Source organism: Numida meleagris, chromosome 2 (assembly GCF_002078875.1).
Source record: "Numida meleagris isolate 19003 breed g44 Domestic line chromosome 2, NumMel1.0, whole genome shotgun sequence".
NCBI classification, from domain to species: Eukaryota; Metazoa; Chordata; class Aves; order Galliformes; family Numididae; genus Numida; species Numida meleagris.
Window position 1 is genome coordinate 48,606,326 of NC_034410.1, and position 19,911 is coordinate 48,626,236.

Below are 19,911 nucleotides of genomic sequence, written 5' to 3' on the forward strand. Positions count from 1 at the left end.
CAAACAGTGGCAGGAGCTAAGCCATTCTCTCCAAGGAAGCTGTACTGTTCACAGACATTTAATACAACCCTGAAAGGCTTCACGCATTCCTTCTTTCTTGAAATTCCAGCTTTAATTCCTTCCTTGCCTGAGAGGTTCACCGCTATTGACTTTCTGAAGAAGATTCAATGTGGTCATCCCTGTACCTGCTCATATTATATCTTAGTGGCTTAATTTGATTCCTAATTTACATTCAGTCCCACAAGTAGAGGTGAAAATATTTATGAAAGATATTGAGAGTATTTATGTTGCTGACTGATCTTTGAATCAAAAATCCAGCCTGTCACATTAGCATGAGAGGAGAAAATGTTGTTTGGAAATGCCATCTAATGATCTAATTAACTCCACTTGCAAATACCGTACCGGAGTCACTTCTGTGGTGTGTATAGCCAGTGGTAGAAATGTCCTGAGCCATTGCCAACCCATGCTTCCCAAAGGGATGTCAGCCGCTTGCTGAAGCACCACAGAGCAAGGTAAGTGCTCCGTAACTGTCTTCAGACCCACCTTGGGCAATAAAATGGGTCTCAGTTTTATGAAGGCATGGAGACAGCTGAAGAGAAAGCTCTCTGAGATGTGGTGATGGTTTATGGAGCCAAAGGTTGGGAAACTCACTATTGCTGTGAAACTGCCAGGATGGCCACCCAAAGTTGGTAAGTGATAAACAGAAGAAAAGATATGTTGCATGTTAACTTCCCTAGATTGAAAGGTCTCCTGAAGTGAGGCTATTTGCCACATCTCATGGGGAAGTTATCCCAACACAAAACCACTGAAAAGAATGGCAGAAGGAGGACACCAAACATCTGACAGTGGCAGCAGCACTACAAAAAAAGGCATTTCTGTGGCTACTGAGACTACTGTTCATCCACCTCTGCTGAAACCACTCTTTTTCTTTGAAGGTCCAGCGCGACTTTCGGGGGGCTCACTGGGCTCAGGTTCCTCAGCAAACCGCCTCACACTGCCAGGTCAGTCAGTACCACCTCGCTCTAAGCTGCTTGTATGCACAGCTCTGGACAGAGGCACTCACGGTCCCTGCCGCTGGGGAGATGGGCATAAACTGGTGACTGTGAGGTATCACATTAAAAAAGTTAAGCTTAGGGTTCAAGAAACGAACTGTTGTTTTTAATGATCTTCACCACATTTCATTTTGTTTTAAACAAATATCTTACGTTTTGTGGCTCGCAGTGCAGGCTCCACAGACCATCTTAATTCAATCAGGAAATTAACTTGGGCCTTTCTCATGGATGCTGACGGGAAAAAGTGAAACTGTTTTGTATACCCAAGTGCGGGTTTTTCGTGCCCTTCCCATTTCCCAGATGCTGATGTTGCTGTTTCACCATGATAGCCATTTTCTTATTCCCTTCAGCTTTGTCTGACAAAACCGTCAGAATCAAAGGAGGGGAATATGGGGCAATTATATAAAATAATAGCTTAGTTTGGACAAATTGTCAAGGTAGTATCTTGTCATGGGCATTACACAAGGACATTCATGTATGCATAATTCACAGTCATTGATAGAAAGGGTAAAACTATAGGAAGTCAACAAGAAATCACCAATTAAAAATCTCAGGCAAAGTGCCGTAAGAAGTTTTGCTGAAGTTCTTTTTGTCAGTGACTGCTGTGCCAGCAGGTGAGGTATGGTGCGGCTCCACACAGAGACACCAATGTGCTGTAGTGTGTTGCTGTGCTGTATCGGCTCTCCAAGTGCTCCTGACCTGATGCGCTTCTGCAGCCACCACCTGGGCAGACTGCTTCACCAGACACAGCTGCAGCCACTGCCTGGGTGCCCCTGAGGGAAAGAGAGGGCAGAAATGTCAGAGAGTTCAAAATAATGGTTTTCCTTAGTGAAACAGTGTGCTCTGAGGAACACTCTCCTGCTGGAAAACAAAAGTCAATTATGGAAACTAAAACTGAAACCTCTGGGCAGAATGGTCCCACAAGGACTCCCAGGAAACCCCGGATAGTTTTAGAAAGAAATTCGGTCAGCAAATATCACAAGTGCATCCTCTTCACCTTGGTAGCACCTCTCCATTGGCACTGGCAGTAAGTATGAGCTGTGCGTATTGCCTGTTTCTCAGCGGTGGTTAAATTCTTGTATTTGTATCCGTAGGGGCGGCTAGTCCTTTGGATGCTTTCATCCAGAATGTGCTTCCAGGTGGTATTTAGAGGTCTTGTTCTTTGGGGATTTTTCTTTCCCAAAGAAGAAAACGCTGTGTTTTTTCAAAGGAAAAAATGTGGACTCAACCATTCTTGTCATGCTCCAGCCATAACTTGCAGCTAATGTAAACAGGTCTGATTTCAAAACAAGCACACTTTTTATACATTTTGGAATAGTTGCAATGGCCCCTTCTTCATTTTTAACAAGCAGTGTTTATGCGTTATTATTTCATCCATTTTTCCAGTGCTGTATCAGTTTCAGTCAATCAATCCATTAACAAATACCTGCAAACAACAAATCCTGGGTTCCCTTTTACATGTAATACTTCTTCTTATCCTGCAGACCACCACAGGAATAGGAAGGTAGAGAATCTCGTGCAGAAGAGAGGGTTTACCATAAGCTACCAGCTACAGTCCCTTCTTTACTGCTGACTTGCTAGGCGACCTTGCTCAAGTGGTTCTTGTGTGCCCCAGTTTACTTGTTTGTTTACTGTTTTTTGGGAATGATAATGTTCACTCCCCTTTAGCACTATCTGATCAAGGGATCTGTTAACTGGCCAGATTAGGAAACCAGTAGGGAAGATGCTTGATGGGAGGGGAGCTGTCCACCCAGTAACATCGCTTTTTGCTAAAGGAGACTTTGTGCTGGTTCTACCTTGCTTCCAGCACTCGCTGTGACAATCTCATGTTCTAAAGGTATAAAGGTGCCTTCTGGCTGGCACTTAGGGAAATTAAGAGCTGTGTTTTGACTCCCTCTTTGTTAAAGACGTCCCACCTCAAGGTATGTGTTGGCATTAATCAGGGACCCAGGTGCTTTCTCTATTTGGCCGTTGAACACTGGCACCTTCGTGCATGTGCCCTGTTACTGTGGCTTGCAGCACAAACTATTTACTCTGATACAGTAAGAAAATCAGCCCTTCCTATGCAGCTATTCAAAAGATGTGACAAGAAGCAGATAACAGTGCTGTATTTTCTATATATATAGCCCAGTGATGCATTTTGTTTACAGCCTTTATGGTGCTGGTTTGTTTATGCCCTATATGATCACATTTCAGGCAAGTTGCTTTTGCTGGAGGCAGCCACTAATTAATGTGTAGTTAAGAAACAGTATGCTGTAAATTCACACACGCACAATTTTCTATTTGAGAAAATGTTACTGTCTCGCTGTTCTTTCTGTGAATCTCATGCAGTGTCTTGAGAAAGAACAAGAGCTTTGTTTTGTTGGATTTACTCACTTCTGAGGAAGGGAGGCTGACAGGAACAGGCACTGCAGGCACATGAGCCATTTACCACTTTGCCAGCCAGTTGGTTACTCGTACCCATCACCAACTTTTTAATCTGCCAATTACCAATGCAAAGTGAGCAGGAGGAAGAAACCCCCAGGAGGACACACAGCTGGGGAAGGTTTATGAGGTTAAGCAGCTGTGTATGGGAGGGCTGCCAGGGCTCCCAACAGCAGCCAGTGTTCTTGGAACCAGAGAAATTCTTGGCTACCCTCTCTTCCTCTCTTACCAGAAGTCTCTCAGACCCACAGGCTCTACTTCTACTCTTCTGTAATGCACCCCAAGTAGCAGATAGGTACTTGAAGGTCAACTTTTTCTCCCTTCCTTTTACAGATTTCACACCCCCTCCAGAACTGCCGATTTTATACATATATGTATGTTTTATATATCTATATATGCATATATAGATATAAATTTATGTATATTTGATACAGGACAAGTGGAAAAGCTGAGAAATAGGAATTCTTTAATTTGAATTTTTGATTCATTTATTTGGCTACATTGCTGCAGCAAGCTGATGTATTACAGAAACTTCAGAGTATGAAGATATGAGTCAAAGACACCATTAAAAGCTAGTTTTATTCACCGGAACATTTGAAAGAGAAGAAAAGTCTGACATTGTCACTGGGGGTAGGGTTCCTTCCCCACACACTTCTCTACAGAGAAAACTAATACGGCAGGTTATAGCCACCAACCCATTTTCTACAAGCTAAAGCACATCTTCATATTCTTGAAAGTTGGATCTTGTGCTGCATTATGAGTCAGGAACATGCAGAGTTCAGGTTGTCACATAAGGCTTGGTGGTAATGTAGGAGATTGCTGGGCTTGGAGGAAAGCACAATTTTGAATCTACAGCAGATTCAAAACCATATCTGGACAGAAGAATCTCATCCTTAGTTATTAAACCCTCAGCTATTTCACAGAATCATAGAATTGCTTGGGTTGGAAAAGACCTTCAAGATCATCAAGTCCAACCTCAGCCTAACCATACTACTCTAACAATAACAACCCACCACTAAATCATGTCCCTGAGCACCACATCCAAATGGTTTTTAAACACATTCAGGGATGGTGACTCAACCACCTCCCTGGGGACCTTATTCCAGTGCTTAACAACCCTTTCTGTAAAGAAGTTTTTCCTGATATCCAACCTAAACCTGCCCTGGCGCAGCTTGGGGCCATTTCCCCTTGTCCTGTCACCAGTGAAGAGACCAACCCTGCTCTCACTGCAATCACCTTTCAGGTATTAGAAGAGAGCAAGAAGGTCTCCCCTCGGCCTCCTCTTCCCCAGACTAAACAGCCCCAGTTCCTTCAGTCGCTCCTCATAGGGCATGTTCTCCAAGCCCTTCACAAGCCTTGTTGCCCTTCTTTGGACCCACTCCAGCACCTCTATGTCCTTTCTGTACTGAGGTGCCCAAAACTGAACACAGTACTCGAGGTGGGGCCTCACCAATGCCGAGTACAGGGGCAGGATGACTTCCCTAGTCCTGCTCACCACACCATTCCTGATACAAGCCAGGATGCCACTGGCTTTCTTGGCCACCTGGGCACACCGCTGGCTCACATTTAAACAAATGTCCATCAGCACACCAAGATCCCTTTCTGTCAGGCAGTTTTCCAGCCACTCCTCCCCAAGCCTGTAGTGTTGCCTGGGGTTATTGTGACCAAAGTGCAGGACCTGACACTTGGCCCTCGAAATTCATACAGTTTGCCTCAGTCCATCAATCCAGTCTATCCAGGTCTCTCTGTAGTGCCTTTCTACCCTCCAGCAGATCAATACTCCCTCCCAACTTGGTGTTGTCTGTAAATTTACTGAGGGTACATTCAATCCCCTCATCAAGATCATTGATAAAGATGTTAAATAGGAGTGGCCCCAGTACTGAGTCCTGGGGGACACTGCTCCCAACTAGCTCCCACAGCTGCCAACTAGATTTAACTCCATTGACCACAACTCTTTGGGCCTGGCCATCCAGCCAGTGTTTCACCCAGCAGAGCATATGCCCATCCAAACCATGGGCAGCCAACGTCTCCATGAGGATGTTGTGGCAGACAGTGTCAAAGGCTTTACTGATGTCCAGGCAGACTACATCGACATCCATTGATTTCCATGGTGATTCCACAAGAAGTAGATGTCTTTAGACTCTCTCCCTGATGTGTCCCATTAGAGAAAACAATGAATTTTGTATCAGTGTGCAGATTTTTTTAATGTTCCCAAGAGACTGATTCTCATCAAGTTTAGGACATTTCTTGAGCGTTCGAGTATCTCTAAGGAAATATCATCACAGTTCTCTTACTCCTTTGTCCTACAGATTCTCCTGTTAATTACAATAGAAAGCCTCCTTTCTTGACAAAGAAGGTGAAAAGGAGAAAGAGGAAGCCCTCCTGAGCATAATCCTTGGATTTAACAGCAGAATAGAGAATAAGGAACATCAGGATCCCTAGCTTTCCTGAATCATCTCCCATTAAAAATGCTCAATTAAGTAATTCCCTTCCTTCACTGGTGAATTATTTAGCTAAATAAGTAAATCTCCTTAAATAGTCAAAAAGCCTTTCATCTTCCCTGTATTCCTTCTCCTGTGACTTTCTTCATCTTGCCTGCAGAGTATTTGAAGGCAAAAGTTGTCATAGCTTCCCAGGGGGCTGAGACATGAGGGGAGGTGGCAGAAGTTCTGTCTTCAGGATGTCCCTGCAGGCCACCAGCTGCAGATGGCTTGGCAATGAAACATGTCACTGCCTTGTCCATGTTATGCCTTGGGCTTTTAGTACTTGCCTGCCTGGAGAGGAGTACTTCTGTCTGTACCAACCTGTGTCCCAGACGCTTTCCACCCCAGTGCCTCTACAAAGCCTCTCATTAGACACGGACACTTGAGAGAGACAGCAGTGCTTCACTGTCATCCTCAACTGGACGCGTTGTCTTGTAGAGCCTCTTTCAGTGCTGCTGCTGTCAAGGGAGTAAGGCATATGTCACTACTGGGCCTCCCTTCATGCAGAAGTGTTGAGCTGTTGTGGAGTGCTTGTAGGGGACTGCCACCAGCCTGGGGAGAGACGTGGGAGCTGAGCAGCCCTTATGGGTTCTCTTCCTACCACTCTCCTGCTTACTTCCCTGCTGTTTTTCCTTTCCCTCCAGTACTAAGTACCAGCAGTGACCATTCAAATCCCATTTGGAGATGCAGCTGTCCAGCTGATTCTGTTCTTCGTTTTCATCTGAACCAAACTATTTCCCAGCAGGTGTTCTGAGTAAAAATTATCCATTCATTCATTGACTGTAGAGATGACATTAAAGAAAAGAGCATTTTAATGGCTTTTTTGAAGGGATGTGCCTTATGAATGAGTAGAAATGTTTATATCTGCTTTAAAATATTTGAAAAGGAAAATGGTATCAATCTTCTGCTTTATCTTATTTTCTGGTCAGAGTGGAAATACTATGTAAAAGCAAAGTGTTGCTATAACAACTTTTAGCAGTTTGAAATACTCAAGGTGATGATACTCTGTTTTGTAACTCACATCAACCATGATTTCCTCCCTACTGCAACAAGGCCAAAACCATTGCAGATCCTTACAACCTAGAAACTGAATTTCTAGGAGACTCAGTGGAACAAAGAACATTCCAGCTAAAATTCTGACATAATTCCTGTGGACTATGGTGATCCCATCCCTTGGGTACAAGCTTGGATGTGAAATGCCCACCATGCTCAAACAGCATGGGGCAAACTCCTTAGTAAACTGTTTTCTTCTCTTTGATTTCTCTGTGAAACTGAATGTTTTGGCATTGACTGCACTATCAATTCAAGGGCTCCGCCTAAAAGTAATTGAGTTTTGATGAGCTCAGTAATTGGTCTCACCCAGTGGGTGCATGGCATCTTTTAGCTTCAGTTAAAAAGGCAGAACTTGGGTATTTTTTCTACCCATGTGTTTTGTTTTGTTTTTTTTTTTTTGATTCATGGATGAATGGCTTTAACTGTGGCAAATTTGATCACCTGCCCTTCTCTATACGTGCCTCCACTTCCAAATGAGTCTCTAATGCATTAGCTACGGCTCCTTATAGGAGCATCCATCGCTGCTCATAGAAAAGAACAGCTTCTGGTGTAGTGCCTCAAGCTATTAATCTATCTAATGTTCTGTGGATTGTAGTCAGCTGCTTTTGTGTTATGCATGGGAGAGGAGGGATGAGGAAATAAACTTTTTTTCCTTCACATAAATGTTTGTACAAGGTGAGTTTTTCCTTCTCTGACACCTGTTAGTTGGTCTCCTATAAATGTGTTTGCAGGTGTCCTCAAATCCTGCCCCACTTTAACTGAGAATTTGCAGTTAAACCTAAGGCATAACAGATCTAACATACAAGGATTTAACAAAAACTTGGAAGCAGATAAAGAGCATTATGTTCCCTTCTGCAGCTCTGTTTGAAAGTACAGACGTTACCTAAAGATGTGTGCGTCTCTCATGAAGGGCATAGAGTGGTACAAGGATGGCAGCCCTTAACTGTGGTGTTGCAAGCAGGACCTGAGGACCAGTGTTGGGTGAACTGTTCTTTGCAGTCTACACAGCAAATTAAACACCTTTTTCATTTGCAGTTGTCTACTAAGCAGTAGCTCTTGTGTTCCTTAATATTTGTGACGATTCTTATACCTTAAACAAATCAAGACATCATGTAGGGTGCATGTTTTCACCAAGCAGTGAGAGGGACTCCTGACCTCCCTCAAAAATCAGGAGAGCTGCATCAAAAAAGGGATGAGAGGAAATATAGGGTGGATGGCATCCTAGCAAAATCCATGGTTTGCATGGCCGCTATGCTGGGTTGTATACCCTGCTGGTCAGGGTAAAGAGGGGCTAAAACACCCTTATCTTCCATGCTTAATCAGTGTCTGAACGTCCCTGAAATAAGCACTATATACATTGCTGCTTGTTAACTATTCTAGCCTACACTGGCGCTGTTCAAATAACTCTTCTTTGCTTCCATTTTCTGAGATCCATAAACTATTGAGACTCACAAAAATCCTGTTAGGTAAGTATTCTCATTTTCATTCCTATTTTACAAATGGAGAAACTAGAGTGAATATTATTGCTCAGGTCACGTGAAACATCAGTAAGAAACCTGGGAAATGAGCTCTGGAGTTAGAGAGAGTCTTCTCCTCAGCGCCATCTGCCTTGAGTCAGTAAAGCCTAAGAAATCAAATGGTGTGGATTCCCTTTATCAGTTCCTGTACAAGTATGACAAATGGCACTGTCAGTGTCCTGATTAAATCCTTTGTATTTATTAGCCAAGTCATCTCTGCTGACAATGACTCCAGTAAAATTCCAGTTAGCAGTAAACATTCTCCCATGCTGAGCAATGGAAAATCCAACAGCAGTTTGGCTGAATCCATGCTGAGTTCAGAAAATGAAATGAATCTGGAAAGTGAATATGCCTCAAAGAACAGTAACTCACCTAATGGATAATTTGAATCCTAATGAGTGTCAATCTAGTCTAGTTGAGGACATGAAAGTACATGACTATGCAGAAATCTGTATGTGTATTTCTAAAGTTTATGAAGTGCATAGTTTTTTTGTTTCCCAAGTCATTTAGGAGTACAATTATTCACTTGAGCTCTTTAACAAGATGAGACTGACTGTGTGTTAGTATTTGATGTTAGCGAGCTCACACAGGGGAATCTTTTTTCACTTCTTAGGATTCATGCTGAGAGCAATGACTTTTTTTGAAGTTCTTATCAGACCAACTATTTTCTTATTACTTGCTTTTTTTTTGCAAAGAGTAAGTAAACAAAAGACAAACATATTTTGATTTTAGCCATGTTTCTTTTTTATTTTTCCTGTATAAGATGTAAGGAAGGAAGATATAAATTCATACAAACATAGTCAAAAAGCTGAGAAATGTCAGATTCGGATAGGACCACGTGTGACTTTCACAATGGCCTGTAGTTCCCTCGAAAGTCATACAGAGCCCTCAGATCCACCTGTTCCTGAACTCTGGGAAGCGTGGTCTCTGTCCAGATTTATTACCTTAAAATCATCTTGTTCAATTAATTATATTTTGAAAACAATGAAGTGTTTAGCTATCTACATGAAGACGGGTAAAAAAAAGTAGCTTCCTCATTCAGAGTTTTTGGAACCTTCATCTTCTGTCTAAACTGTTGTTTCTTAACCTTGAGAACATTCCTTGGGATTCACCTGTATTGGTTTGGGATTCTGGGATGTCTGAATAAAGGCATGATTTCAAGATCAGGTATTCTGAAATGCTTAATAGCCCAGATTTCAAGGTTGAAGATGTCTATTATTCATTCTAGACTCTTACAACAATATTTATAACACATATTTCACATCTTTTTGCATTCATGAACCTTTTTCTAACCCTTTGTATCTATCCATTAACCCAAGAGTGTATTGGCAACCGAGCCAGAAATCCTCTGTTAAGCAGACAGTCAGTGCTGAGCAGAATTAATTTCTAGTCCACCAGTGAGTGAATACTAAGCACAGTAACCACTGTTGTTCTTGCTTTGTCACTGACAGCCATCAAACCTCAGCTGTGTCACCTCAAGAGGCCCACCCACAGCTCAGTACCCTATTTCCCAGCCTTCCACAAGAAATCAGAGGAACATCCTGTGAGGTATAAGCTCCTGGACCAAAGGGGAAGGATGAAGAAGATCCAAAATATTTCTCAGAGCTGGACTAGGAAATAGCAGAAGAGCTGAAGAGGCATCTGGAATGAAAGTCCTCACAGGCTGGTGAAGGATGTTGTGCAACCATTGCACAGGCCATACTGCATTGTACAGCAGCTGTTAATCCTAGATAAATGCAAGTGTGTGATTTAACCAAACAATATAATGAACATTTTCCTAGAAATGTTCTCAATAGCCTTCTTATTTTTAAATGATACATTCACCTAGTAATAAAATGCTGGGCTGTTACCTTAAAATGCAATTGTGTACCACTGTTTCCTGTCAAATTAAGGAAGCCAATGCTTTTTTAGATTGTTGAGCTTGTTATAATGTTCTCACTGTGACTTGCTGCCTACCACAGGTAAGACAACTCCTATTTCAGACAGCGTAGGAAAGATTTTCCTTGCCAAATTAAATGTTCTCCTATCATAGTGTGATAGGTGCTCAGGAGAATGAAGGCAGGAGTTTGGAGTACAAATTGTTTCACTCACTAGGGAAAAGAAGACCAAGCAGAACATTAAAATTGTGCCTTGCGTGAACTCTGCTGTATGTTTAATAGCATAGCCTTCTGTGGCATTAATTTATCTGAGTGAGATCCCACGTGTTGTTGTACTGTACAGTATCCCATGGACCTGAGTTTCACACGTCTGTGAGGACCTGAGGTTCTTCACTCTGTGAAGAAGTTCCTGTTGTTCCTACATTTTTCACTGTGAGAAACAGTGGCAAATAACTCTCTGCCTTCTTCATGCCCCTCCTGATCCATATATCAACTCAGTTCTCCCCTTCCAGCTGATGAAGTCTGTTCTGTTTCTACTGTCCTCACAAGGAAACCTACTCTTATTTTTTATCTTATCTTCTCTGTATCTTCTTCTAATCTCTGTTTGAAAGGACCAGAACTGCACATGATACTCATGATGCAGGTATACCAGAAATTCCTAAACAAAAAAGTCATGGCACTCTTTGTTTTATCTTTCATGCCTTTCTGAATAGCTTTGTAAGTGGTACTTTCCTTTCTGATCCTCTCTGACCACTGCGTAATAGTTTCTGTAGAATTCTCTATACAAATTCTTGATACATAACTCATCAGTACTTGTGGAGGTAGGGTTACTTCTCCCTCTATGCATTATTGTGCACTTAGCGACACAGAACTGGTGGTTCTGCCAATTACACTCAAGTAAGATTCCTCTTCTTCTCCTTCTTCTTCTATCCTTTTTTTTTCATTTTTCTTTCTTTTTTTTTTTACCTTACATTCTTCATTTCTCTGCCCTGCTTGTGTTCTTCTTCTACCAGCACCTTTTCCAAACCACATCTTCTGGATAAGCATGGTGAATAGCAGAGAGGTTAATCCTCCTTTACTATGAAGGCTGACCATTTTACGCCTTCCCCACCCCCCCATTGTTAACCAGTTATTTATCCATGTTAAAGTTCATATGTTAAGATCTTCTCTCAGTTGGTGACACATGGGTAGCTTTGACAGCAGGACCTTCTCAACAGGTCTTCTGGAAAGGACCTATGGGCTCCTCCGAGGAACTCTCAAAAGATCTGCAAGGCATGGTTTCTCCTGTAAAAACTGCACTGATCTCTCTCTGTTGTATCTATGGCTGCATCTACTAATTCTATTGTTCTTATTTCCTAAAAGTTCATTCACTATGAAATCATATTCTGAAATATACTACAGGTTTGTAACCATGTCCAACATCAAAACTGCACAAGTGTATGTAAGTAGCACTGATGTATGAGAGTTACAGTACAATAGAGCTGGTTGTTGCATTAACAGATCTGGGGCATCCTCTCCCCTGTCTGTAAGAGATTGCTGCAATTCCAGGTGTACTTGCCCTGCAAGTCTGGCATCTATCCACAGTATTTTCCTAGGAATCTCCACAAAATTGGTGAACACAGCAGACAGCTGACCAAGCACTCCGATGTCCCTGTGTCACTTATTTTTGTCTGCTCATTTGATATTTGTGGCATTGACCTTAAGCACCATCAGAACTCATGACTCTAGCAGCCAGGCTGGATTACTGCCTGTCAACAGATTACGGACGTTCGGCCCGGTTCCGTGACAAAGGGGATGGGGGATCCACAGGTCCACACCCCAGGAAAAGGGAAAAGGGGAAAAGGGTAAGGAGATGGCCCTGAGAGCAAAGAACAGCAGCAACAATCTGAGGAGAAACAAACTAATTTACTAAATAAGATATCAGAATGCAAAACAACACACTATAAAACAATATAATTACAATTTAAGCTGATAAATCCAATACAGTGAGAGAGAATGTCCCAAAATCAAGGTAGGCCTTACTCTACTACTGACGATAAGACGGCTGGAGAGCGAGGTGCTGCCAAGACGAGAGACGGCGGAAAAAGGGATGAGGTCTCGTGATATGCAAGCTTTTATACTGCAAGCTTTTATCTTTTCCCTCCGGCTGGAAAATGGTAACAGAGGAGAAAAGTACCGCGGGGACTGTAGTAGTCCTTCTCTTCTGAGAACTAGGTACATCCACTACATGATGTTATGATGTGGAATACCAATAACCGAAAATCACAAAACCATGACAACTGCCTAAACTGAATGCAGAGAGGAATGCACTTCAAAGCCATCCTTTTCTGAAATGTGAGTGTATCTCCAGGAATTCCCTGAGAATTACATTTTGCTCGTAGAGTACCCCAAAATGTTTCACGTGAGCAGGCTGTATGGAAACTCAAAATTATACTATTCTTCCAAAGACATTTTCTGTCTGTGTCATTTCCTTCACTTTAGGACAATTTACCAGCTTACCTAACGTAGTCCTGTGCCATGAACATCTTAAATGGGATTGTTTTTTGTCCTTACTCTCCTGACTCACACTCTCTCATTTGCCATGAAGCAGAGATAAGTTGCAGTCTTGGATTTACTGCTGTGTAGTCAAGGCATAGGGAAATGAACTGATTTGCCTGAGGTTTCACAGGGAGTATATGTAGCTGCTAGAAACTTAATCTGGTTCTGCTCAGATTCCTCTTTGCTCACACTCTTCTCCAACCGAACCACGCTGTGTTGTGTTGCTCTCCAATGGAGTCCCCTCTAGAAAGTCAATATATTCACCTGAGTGGCTTAAAGGGTTTTTATTTTTCATTTTTCCTGGAGCTAGGGTAGGTGAAGAATGCTGGCAGATTGTGATTTGCACTGGAAAGATGTCTCGTGATGTCCCTTCCCTCTTCCAAGTCTTCAGGCTCTAGGTCTAATAAGTACTTTAAAGTGGGGGAGAAAGGATGTTTGTGCAGACTGCTCCTTGAGCATTTTGGGCATGTCACAAAAACAACTCCTAAGAGAAACTGGTTGTGTTAATGGCATCCAGCCCAGTGCACAGAACGTGTGATTGGAGAAGATGTGCTCCTCCACTCAGTCCAACCCTGACATCTAGCGTACACCAAAGGGAAATTCTCCAGCTATGAAGTTTAGAAGTGAAATCTGTGTTAATGGAGGTCTGGCTTTGCAATGCACTCTACTTTTTTTTTTTTTTTTCAAATCTCAGTGATTTCTGAGATAATCACTTGTTACCAAGGTACAACTGAGTACAAAATGACCCCTGATTCCATTTAGATTTGTTATGAATTATTCATTGCAACTGCAATCTAGTTTGTTCAGTTTTGTTTGTTTGTTTGCTTGTTTTTCCTGTTTAGGGTATTTGTGAATTGAGTCTTTGCTCCAGTCACTGGATCACTTTGTTATGGCAAGTATGGCTTGGTGCTGGTTTTTGAGAGGGAGTTTTTGTTGTTGTTGTTTTCTTTTTGTTTGTTTTTTTTTTAGAAAAGAAAGTCTGAATTGAAAATCTAAATGCTGAAATCTACACTGAGTGAGGCATGGAGAGGCCTCCATCATTCCATATGTTTTATGTATTTCTGTATCTAAACAAATAAAAAATAGGAAAGAAGATTGGCTCCCATGTCCTCAAGAGCAATCACAGCAGCAAAAACAGAGATTGGAGGAGAAAGGGGAGGAAGAGAAACAAGGAGCTTTGTCTCTGCAGCATGAACGGGTCATTTGTAGCTTTTTAGGTTGTGAAGCAGATGGGTTCGCAAGGCAAATTTGGTTCTGGACAGAACATGTCCCCACCTCCTGCCTGCTTCTTGTGGCCTGTTGTTCACTCCTGCTGCTCAGCTGTCTGGTCAGCATGAGTCCTTCAGGCTGATCCCTCACTATCTTCTGCCATGTACTCCATGGGGTCACAGTGAGTGAAGAGAAATTGTCTTGGTGTGCATATAAAATACACAATATAGTTAACGTATAAGTCATGTGTAAGTCATAAAACTTTTAAAAATATTTATTAAAACAAAAGCAGAGAGCAACTAAATCATAAAACTAGAGGGATATTTGACCTTGTTTTTGAGAAACTAATGCACCAATGTCTGGTTCAATAGAAGGGAGGTCTCTGTCCTCCCCAGGGTATCCAAACTAAATTGAGCTTGACTGAATCAAACCCACGGCACCAACAATCAATCCTCTAAATGTGCCATCTGCACCAGAGGCCTTCACAAAAAAGGATGAGCCAAAGGTAAAAAAGTTATGAATTAGCTGAGAGGGGACACCTGCCCCTGTTAGTCCGCTAGGCAGCTTAGTAGTTGCTGCTACCTCCTGCCATCTAGACAAGGCATAAAAGCAAAACACTGCAAACATCCAGGAGAAAGGGGCACACTGGAATCACCTGATACCATGTTAGCATAGGCACAGCAAGCCATCACCTGAAACATGAATACAGATGGCTTTAGATCTTAGTTCAACAACAGTTTGTTGATTCTCTTGGCACACTGTAATTTAGTCCCTGCACAGGAAACAAACACTGCCTTTTCCTCTTCACCTGATGGTAGGGTCTTCCGTGCTGCTTGAGGTACACTGAGGTCAACTGATGGGGGACAGCCACCAACACACCAGTGTCCCTGCTCCTAAGCTTTCTTCTCAATAACCCTATTGCAAAGATTGCAGAGATCCAAACTACTTATCTGGCGGCATGACTGATATCCAGCTGTTCTTTGTGCACTGCCTTGGAGGGCCTGGCTTCACCTTCAACAACCCATTCTGTGGACAAGGAGAGAACAGACTGAGGACAGCCAACCCTAATTGCTCTTCTCATCCTCAGAGTGGAAAACCCCACCACCAGGTCCTAAGGACCTCAAAGGCCCTCCAGCACTCCCCCCTCCCCTGCAGTTTCAGTGCAACTACCCAGAGGACGCCAGGCCCTCTGCTCCCCACTCCTCTCCTTCGGGATCAGGGCAGAAGAGATGCCACCTTCTCACACTTGGGGGCGTCAGTGAGGGATGGGAAAGGACAGCTGATGCAACGCTGGAAACTCAACAGTTTTTAATGATTGCATCTCCCTCGGCTGCCTGTGAGGTGTCAGTATGCTTTGCCCCCTCTCTGCTGCTGTCTAGCACAGACAGCTAGCTGCAAGGTGCTCAAGAACCCCCTGCCCTGGCCCTCTTGGTACATTCCAGGCAGCTGCAGGGTGCTTGAGAACCCCCTAGTGCACTCCCCTCCCCCTGCCGCCCGACTCTCTTGCATCTGTCTCCCAACTGCCATATTTTGGTTACCACAGGTCACTCAGAACCCCTGAGTGGAGAGGGCTAGTGGCGCTTGCACGTCCGTAAGTTTCTCCTTCTCAGGATGGAGCAGCCACCTTTTGAGAAGAGGCGACTGGTGGAAATGAGCAATGACATTGAGCCCATGGAGATGGACCCGCCTGACAGTGACACAGAGCCTATGGAGGTGGATCCACCTCCGGAGGACAACATGATGGAGGTGGATCCACCTCCGTTCGTGCAGGCCAGCCACCAACCCACCACTGTCACGCAGATCAGAATGAGATAGCGCCCCAGAGATTGCAGGGGTGCCAGGATTCATCCACCTCCATCCAAATGGCTGCCTCGATGCCCTCCTTTTCTCCTGCACATAGGAACGTACCCCGCAGCAGGACACGCTGCCCTAATTTCCAGCCCAAGGAAAGACCACCACACTGCACACACCACTGAGGCTGTTCCCTTGCCCTGCCTCAGCACTCTCTGGTACATGGGGAGATATTTCACAAACACATCGTCAGGAAAATAGGAAAGGGCCCATTTTGACTGTAGAAAAGGTAGTTCTACAGAATCATAATGCTCACAGTATTTTACTTCCTCTCAGCAATTACTTGGTTAGTGAATAGAGATACTTGAACTGAGAACAAGAATTAGCACTTGTCAGGGCAAACAGATAATTAAAGCAAAACATTTTGGTTTAAATTAATGACAGCCCCTCCCTGGGTGGCAGTCAGAAGAGGTTTCAGTAGCCATGTCCACCTGCAGCCCGACCCAGCCCACCCTGCAGCCATCCCCTGCCCTGTGCAATCATGGCGGCAGCTCTGCCTCACTGAGCAGTGCAGTCTGGCATGTGACCACACAGCAGTGTGCAGATATCTTTGTTGGTGAAAATGCACAGCTAATGGTGGTGACCATGTTCATAGAATCATAGAATCAGCTAGGTTGGAAAAGACCTATAAGATCATCCAGTCCAACCATCCACCTACCACATATAACCCCACTAAACTATGTCTCCCAACGCTATATCTAAATGTTTCTTGAACACCTCCAGGGACGGTGACTCAACCACCTCCCTGGGCAGCCCATTCCAGCGCCTGACCACTCGTTCAGAAAAGTAATATTTCCTAATGTCCAGCCTAAATCTCCCCTGGTGCAACTAGAGGCCATTCCCCCTCGTCCTGTCACTAGTTACAAGAGAGAAGAGGCCGACCCCCAGCTCACTACAACCTCCCTTCAGGTAGTTACAGAGAGCAGTAAGGTCTCCCCTGAGCCTCCTCTTCTCCAGACTGAACAATCCCAGCTCCCTCAGCCGCTCCTCATAGGGCCTGTGCTCCAGACCCCTCACCAGCTTCGTTGCCCTCCTCTGAACATGCTCCAGGGCCTCAGTATTTTTCTTGCAGTGAGGGGCCCAAAACTGGACACAGTATTCCAGGTGCGGCCTCACCAGGGCTGAGTACAGAGGGACAATGACTTCCCTACTCCTGCTGGCAACACTACTTCTGATACAAGCCAGGATGCCCCTGGCCTTCTTGGCCACCTTGGCACACTGCTGGCTCATGCTCAGCTGAGCATCGACCAACACCCCCAGGTTCATTTCCTCCACACAACCATCCAGCCACTCTGCCCCAAACCTGTAGCGTTGCCTAGGGTTGTTGTGGCCAAAGTGCAGGACCCGGCACTTGGTCTTGTTGAACCTCATCCCATTGGCTTCAGCCCAGAGATCCAGCCTGTCCAGGTCTCTCTGTAGGGCCTCTCTACCCCCAGGCAGATCGACACTTCCTGCCAGCTTGGTGTCGTCTGCAAACTTACTGAGGGTGCTCTCAATGCCCTCATCCAGGTCATCAATAAAGATATTGAAGAGGTCAGGCCCCAGCACCGACTCCTGGGGAACACCACTCATGACCGGTCGCCAGCTGGATTTAATTCCATTAACCACCACTCTCTGGGCCCGGCCCTCCAACCAGCTCCTTACTCAGCAAAGAGTGTACCTGTCCAAGCCACAGGCTGCCAGTTTCTCCAGGAGAATACTGTGGGAGACAGTGTCAAAGGCTTTGCTGAAGTCTAGGTAGACCACATCAACAGCCTTTCCCTCATCCACCAGACAGGTCACTCGATCATAGAAGGAGATGTTGAAAAATACTGTTTTCTAGCTGAGAATTGACTCTATCAAACAGTGTTATTGTGTTCTTCGTATCTGTTGTAGTTTCCATGGAAATAAATAGGAGACATTACTTTTGGATCGACCTATGTATTTTATATGCAGCCCAAGACAATTGTCTTCACTCAGTGTGGCCCAGGCAAAACAAAAGGTTCGACACCCATGGGTTAACACTTTCTCTGAATACAATGAGGCAGATGAAAACTTTGAGAAATGATCCATCACACTGTTTCCCAGAAACACTAGAAAACCTCCTATTTACTGAATTGGCCAAATGAAAAATTACTTCTTAGTTGCTCACGTAACTCTTGGGTAAAAAATAGTAAATGCCAAATTACCAGACTGTAAATATGCAATTTTAAATGAGCTTCAGTGAATGATGTATATTGCAGCGTTTTTATGTCTGAGCTTCAAGTTGATCTATACAGGGATGGTAAATCAGGCAGCTGTGCCATCACAGATGTCAGTGGGACCATAACTCCTCTTTAGCAAAGAACACACAGTGCTGCGGTAGGCTTAAAGTGTGTTACTCATTTTTTCATATTAAGCTGTGTCAACATTCCCCAGCTTTTGAAACAAATCCTCCTCAGAGCAATGAAGTCACATCATATTTGCGCCCCTGCCTTGTGTTCTCAAGGGCCTTCAAATCTAAATGCATTTTTGTGGCATTGATGATGTTCATTTGAATCTTTTCAGGAATCCACACCCTCACTATATTGTGTCAATAGTTACCAACAACACTGGTAAAACTAGACTCAAATCACACTGAACACTTCATTTGAAGACAAGCTGAGCCAAGATGCTCATGTTAACAGGGTGATAAAACGCCTTAGGGATACACCAGAGACTTCATGCTCCTCAGGGCACCTCCAGTGTTTCACCACAGTCCTGCGGCTGCCAGGATGGAACACTCTCAGGCTACTGTGCTGCTCTTTCCACTCTTTATTTAAAAAGAGAGCAGCAAGCCCTACTGCCTCAAGGGTCAAGCACTGAGCTTGGCAAAGCCACGTGGAGCTGCTGGCTGGAAGAAACAACATGAACATCTCCTGAGACCTGTAAGAGTACCAAGGCCATGCACAGCCATCTTCACTTCAGAGGACAACCTTGGTCTGCAGGAGCAGTCTTGAAAAAGCTTAGCTGTTTTGGGAGAGTTCTTACAAGATGGTCAGTGTCTGCGCTTGCATCTTGTGTGTATTTTTCTCTTCAAACAGGAGTTTGATTGACTTTGGTGAGTACTGCAAACATTTTCTTTCACATTTTGCGGGATCCTCCACATGGAGACAAAAGCTGCTTTAGTGGTGCAGAAGCTCAATTGGGATTCACTTGCTCAGCAACAACTCAGTTGACATCAGTGTAATCCAAACATGAACAAGTTTTGCCAGGAGAGAATATATTCTGAGAAGTCTTTTGTTTGTTTATTTTTGAATAGCAGTGGACTTGAATGCTAAGGATGGCTAAAACAAGGCTTGGTATATTTCTTGTATGCTGAAATTGTATTAAACGCCCCTGGAGTGAAGAAATTCTCAAGGTTTTTGTTGACAAGTGCAGAAGAGGCTGTTGTTTTTTTTTTTTTCCTCCAGCTCATTCAGGTTCTTAGCTGGCATTAACTGTTACGTGTAAATTCATGAATATCTGCTTTGTCTCACTCAAGCCTGAAATTTATTTTCTTAGAGCAACAAAAGAATTTTTCATTCAACTTTAGAAACTGTACCACTTACTTTAAGGCAAATTGTTGTCACAGTGCCTTGGTGCTCAAGAATGGTACAGGGAGTCTCTCATGCCATGGACCTTCTTTCACAGGGCAACATAGGGTCTGTCATTATTCCTGCATTGTGTGACAGGAAGAGGCTATGTCCTTTATTCATCGTCTAAACTCCTAACCCCTAAATCCCAGCATGTTCCTGAGCTGGCCTCAGAGCAGCTCCGTTCCTGCTTTGTGTCCTCTAAGAATTCCTGAATTTAATAATAAAACTTCGCTTGAGCTGCTTGGGTGGGATCCAAATGAAACTCTGTTGGCAGCGAGACATGGCATAAAGCTTGGGCCACATCAGTGCCTAACTGAAGTTGTATCGAGTTG

The 19,911-nt window shown here is 43.8% G+C and overlaps 1 protein-coding gene across 9 annotated transcripts in view; it reads left to right on the forward strand.

Annotated features, from left to right (window-relative positions):
- Window positions 1-12,291, forward strand: part of PDE1C (phosphodiesterase 1C) — a 317,833-nt gene extending 305,542 nt beyond the window's left edge. For 8 of the 9 annotated variants that reach the window (XM_021385552.1, XM_021385547.1, XM_021385545.1 and 5 more), the window contains 2 exons: window positions 936-1,001; window positions 9,981-12,291. In XM_021385552.1, the coding sequence (XP_021241227.1) occupies window positions 936-1,001; window positions 9,981-10,150 (236 nt within the window). In that variant the 3' untranslated portion in view covers window positions 10,151-12,291. The remainder of the gene's footprint in view (window positions 1-935; window positions 1,002-9,980) is intronic. The other variant, XM_021385548.1, reaches the window with a different exon arrangement.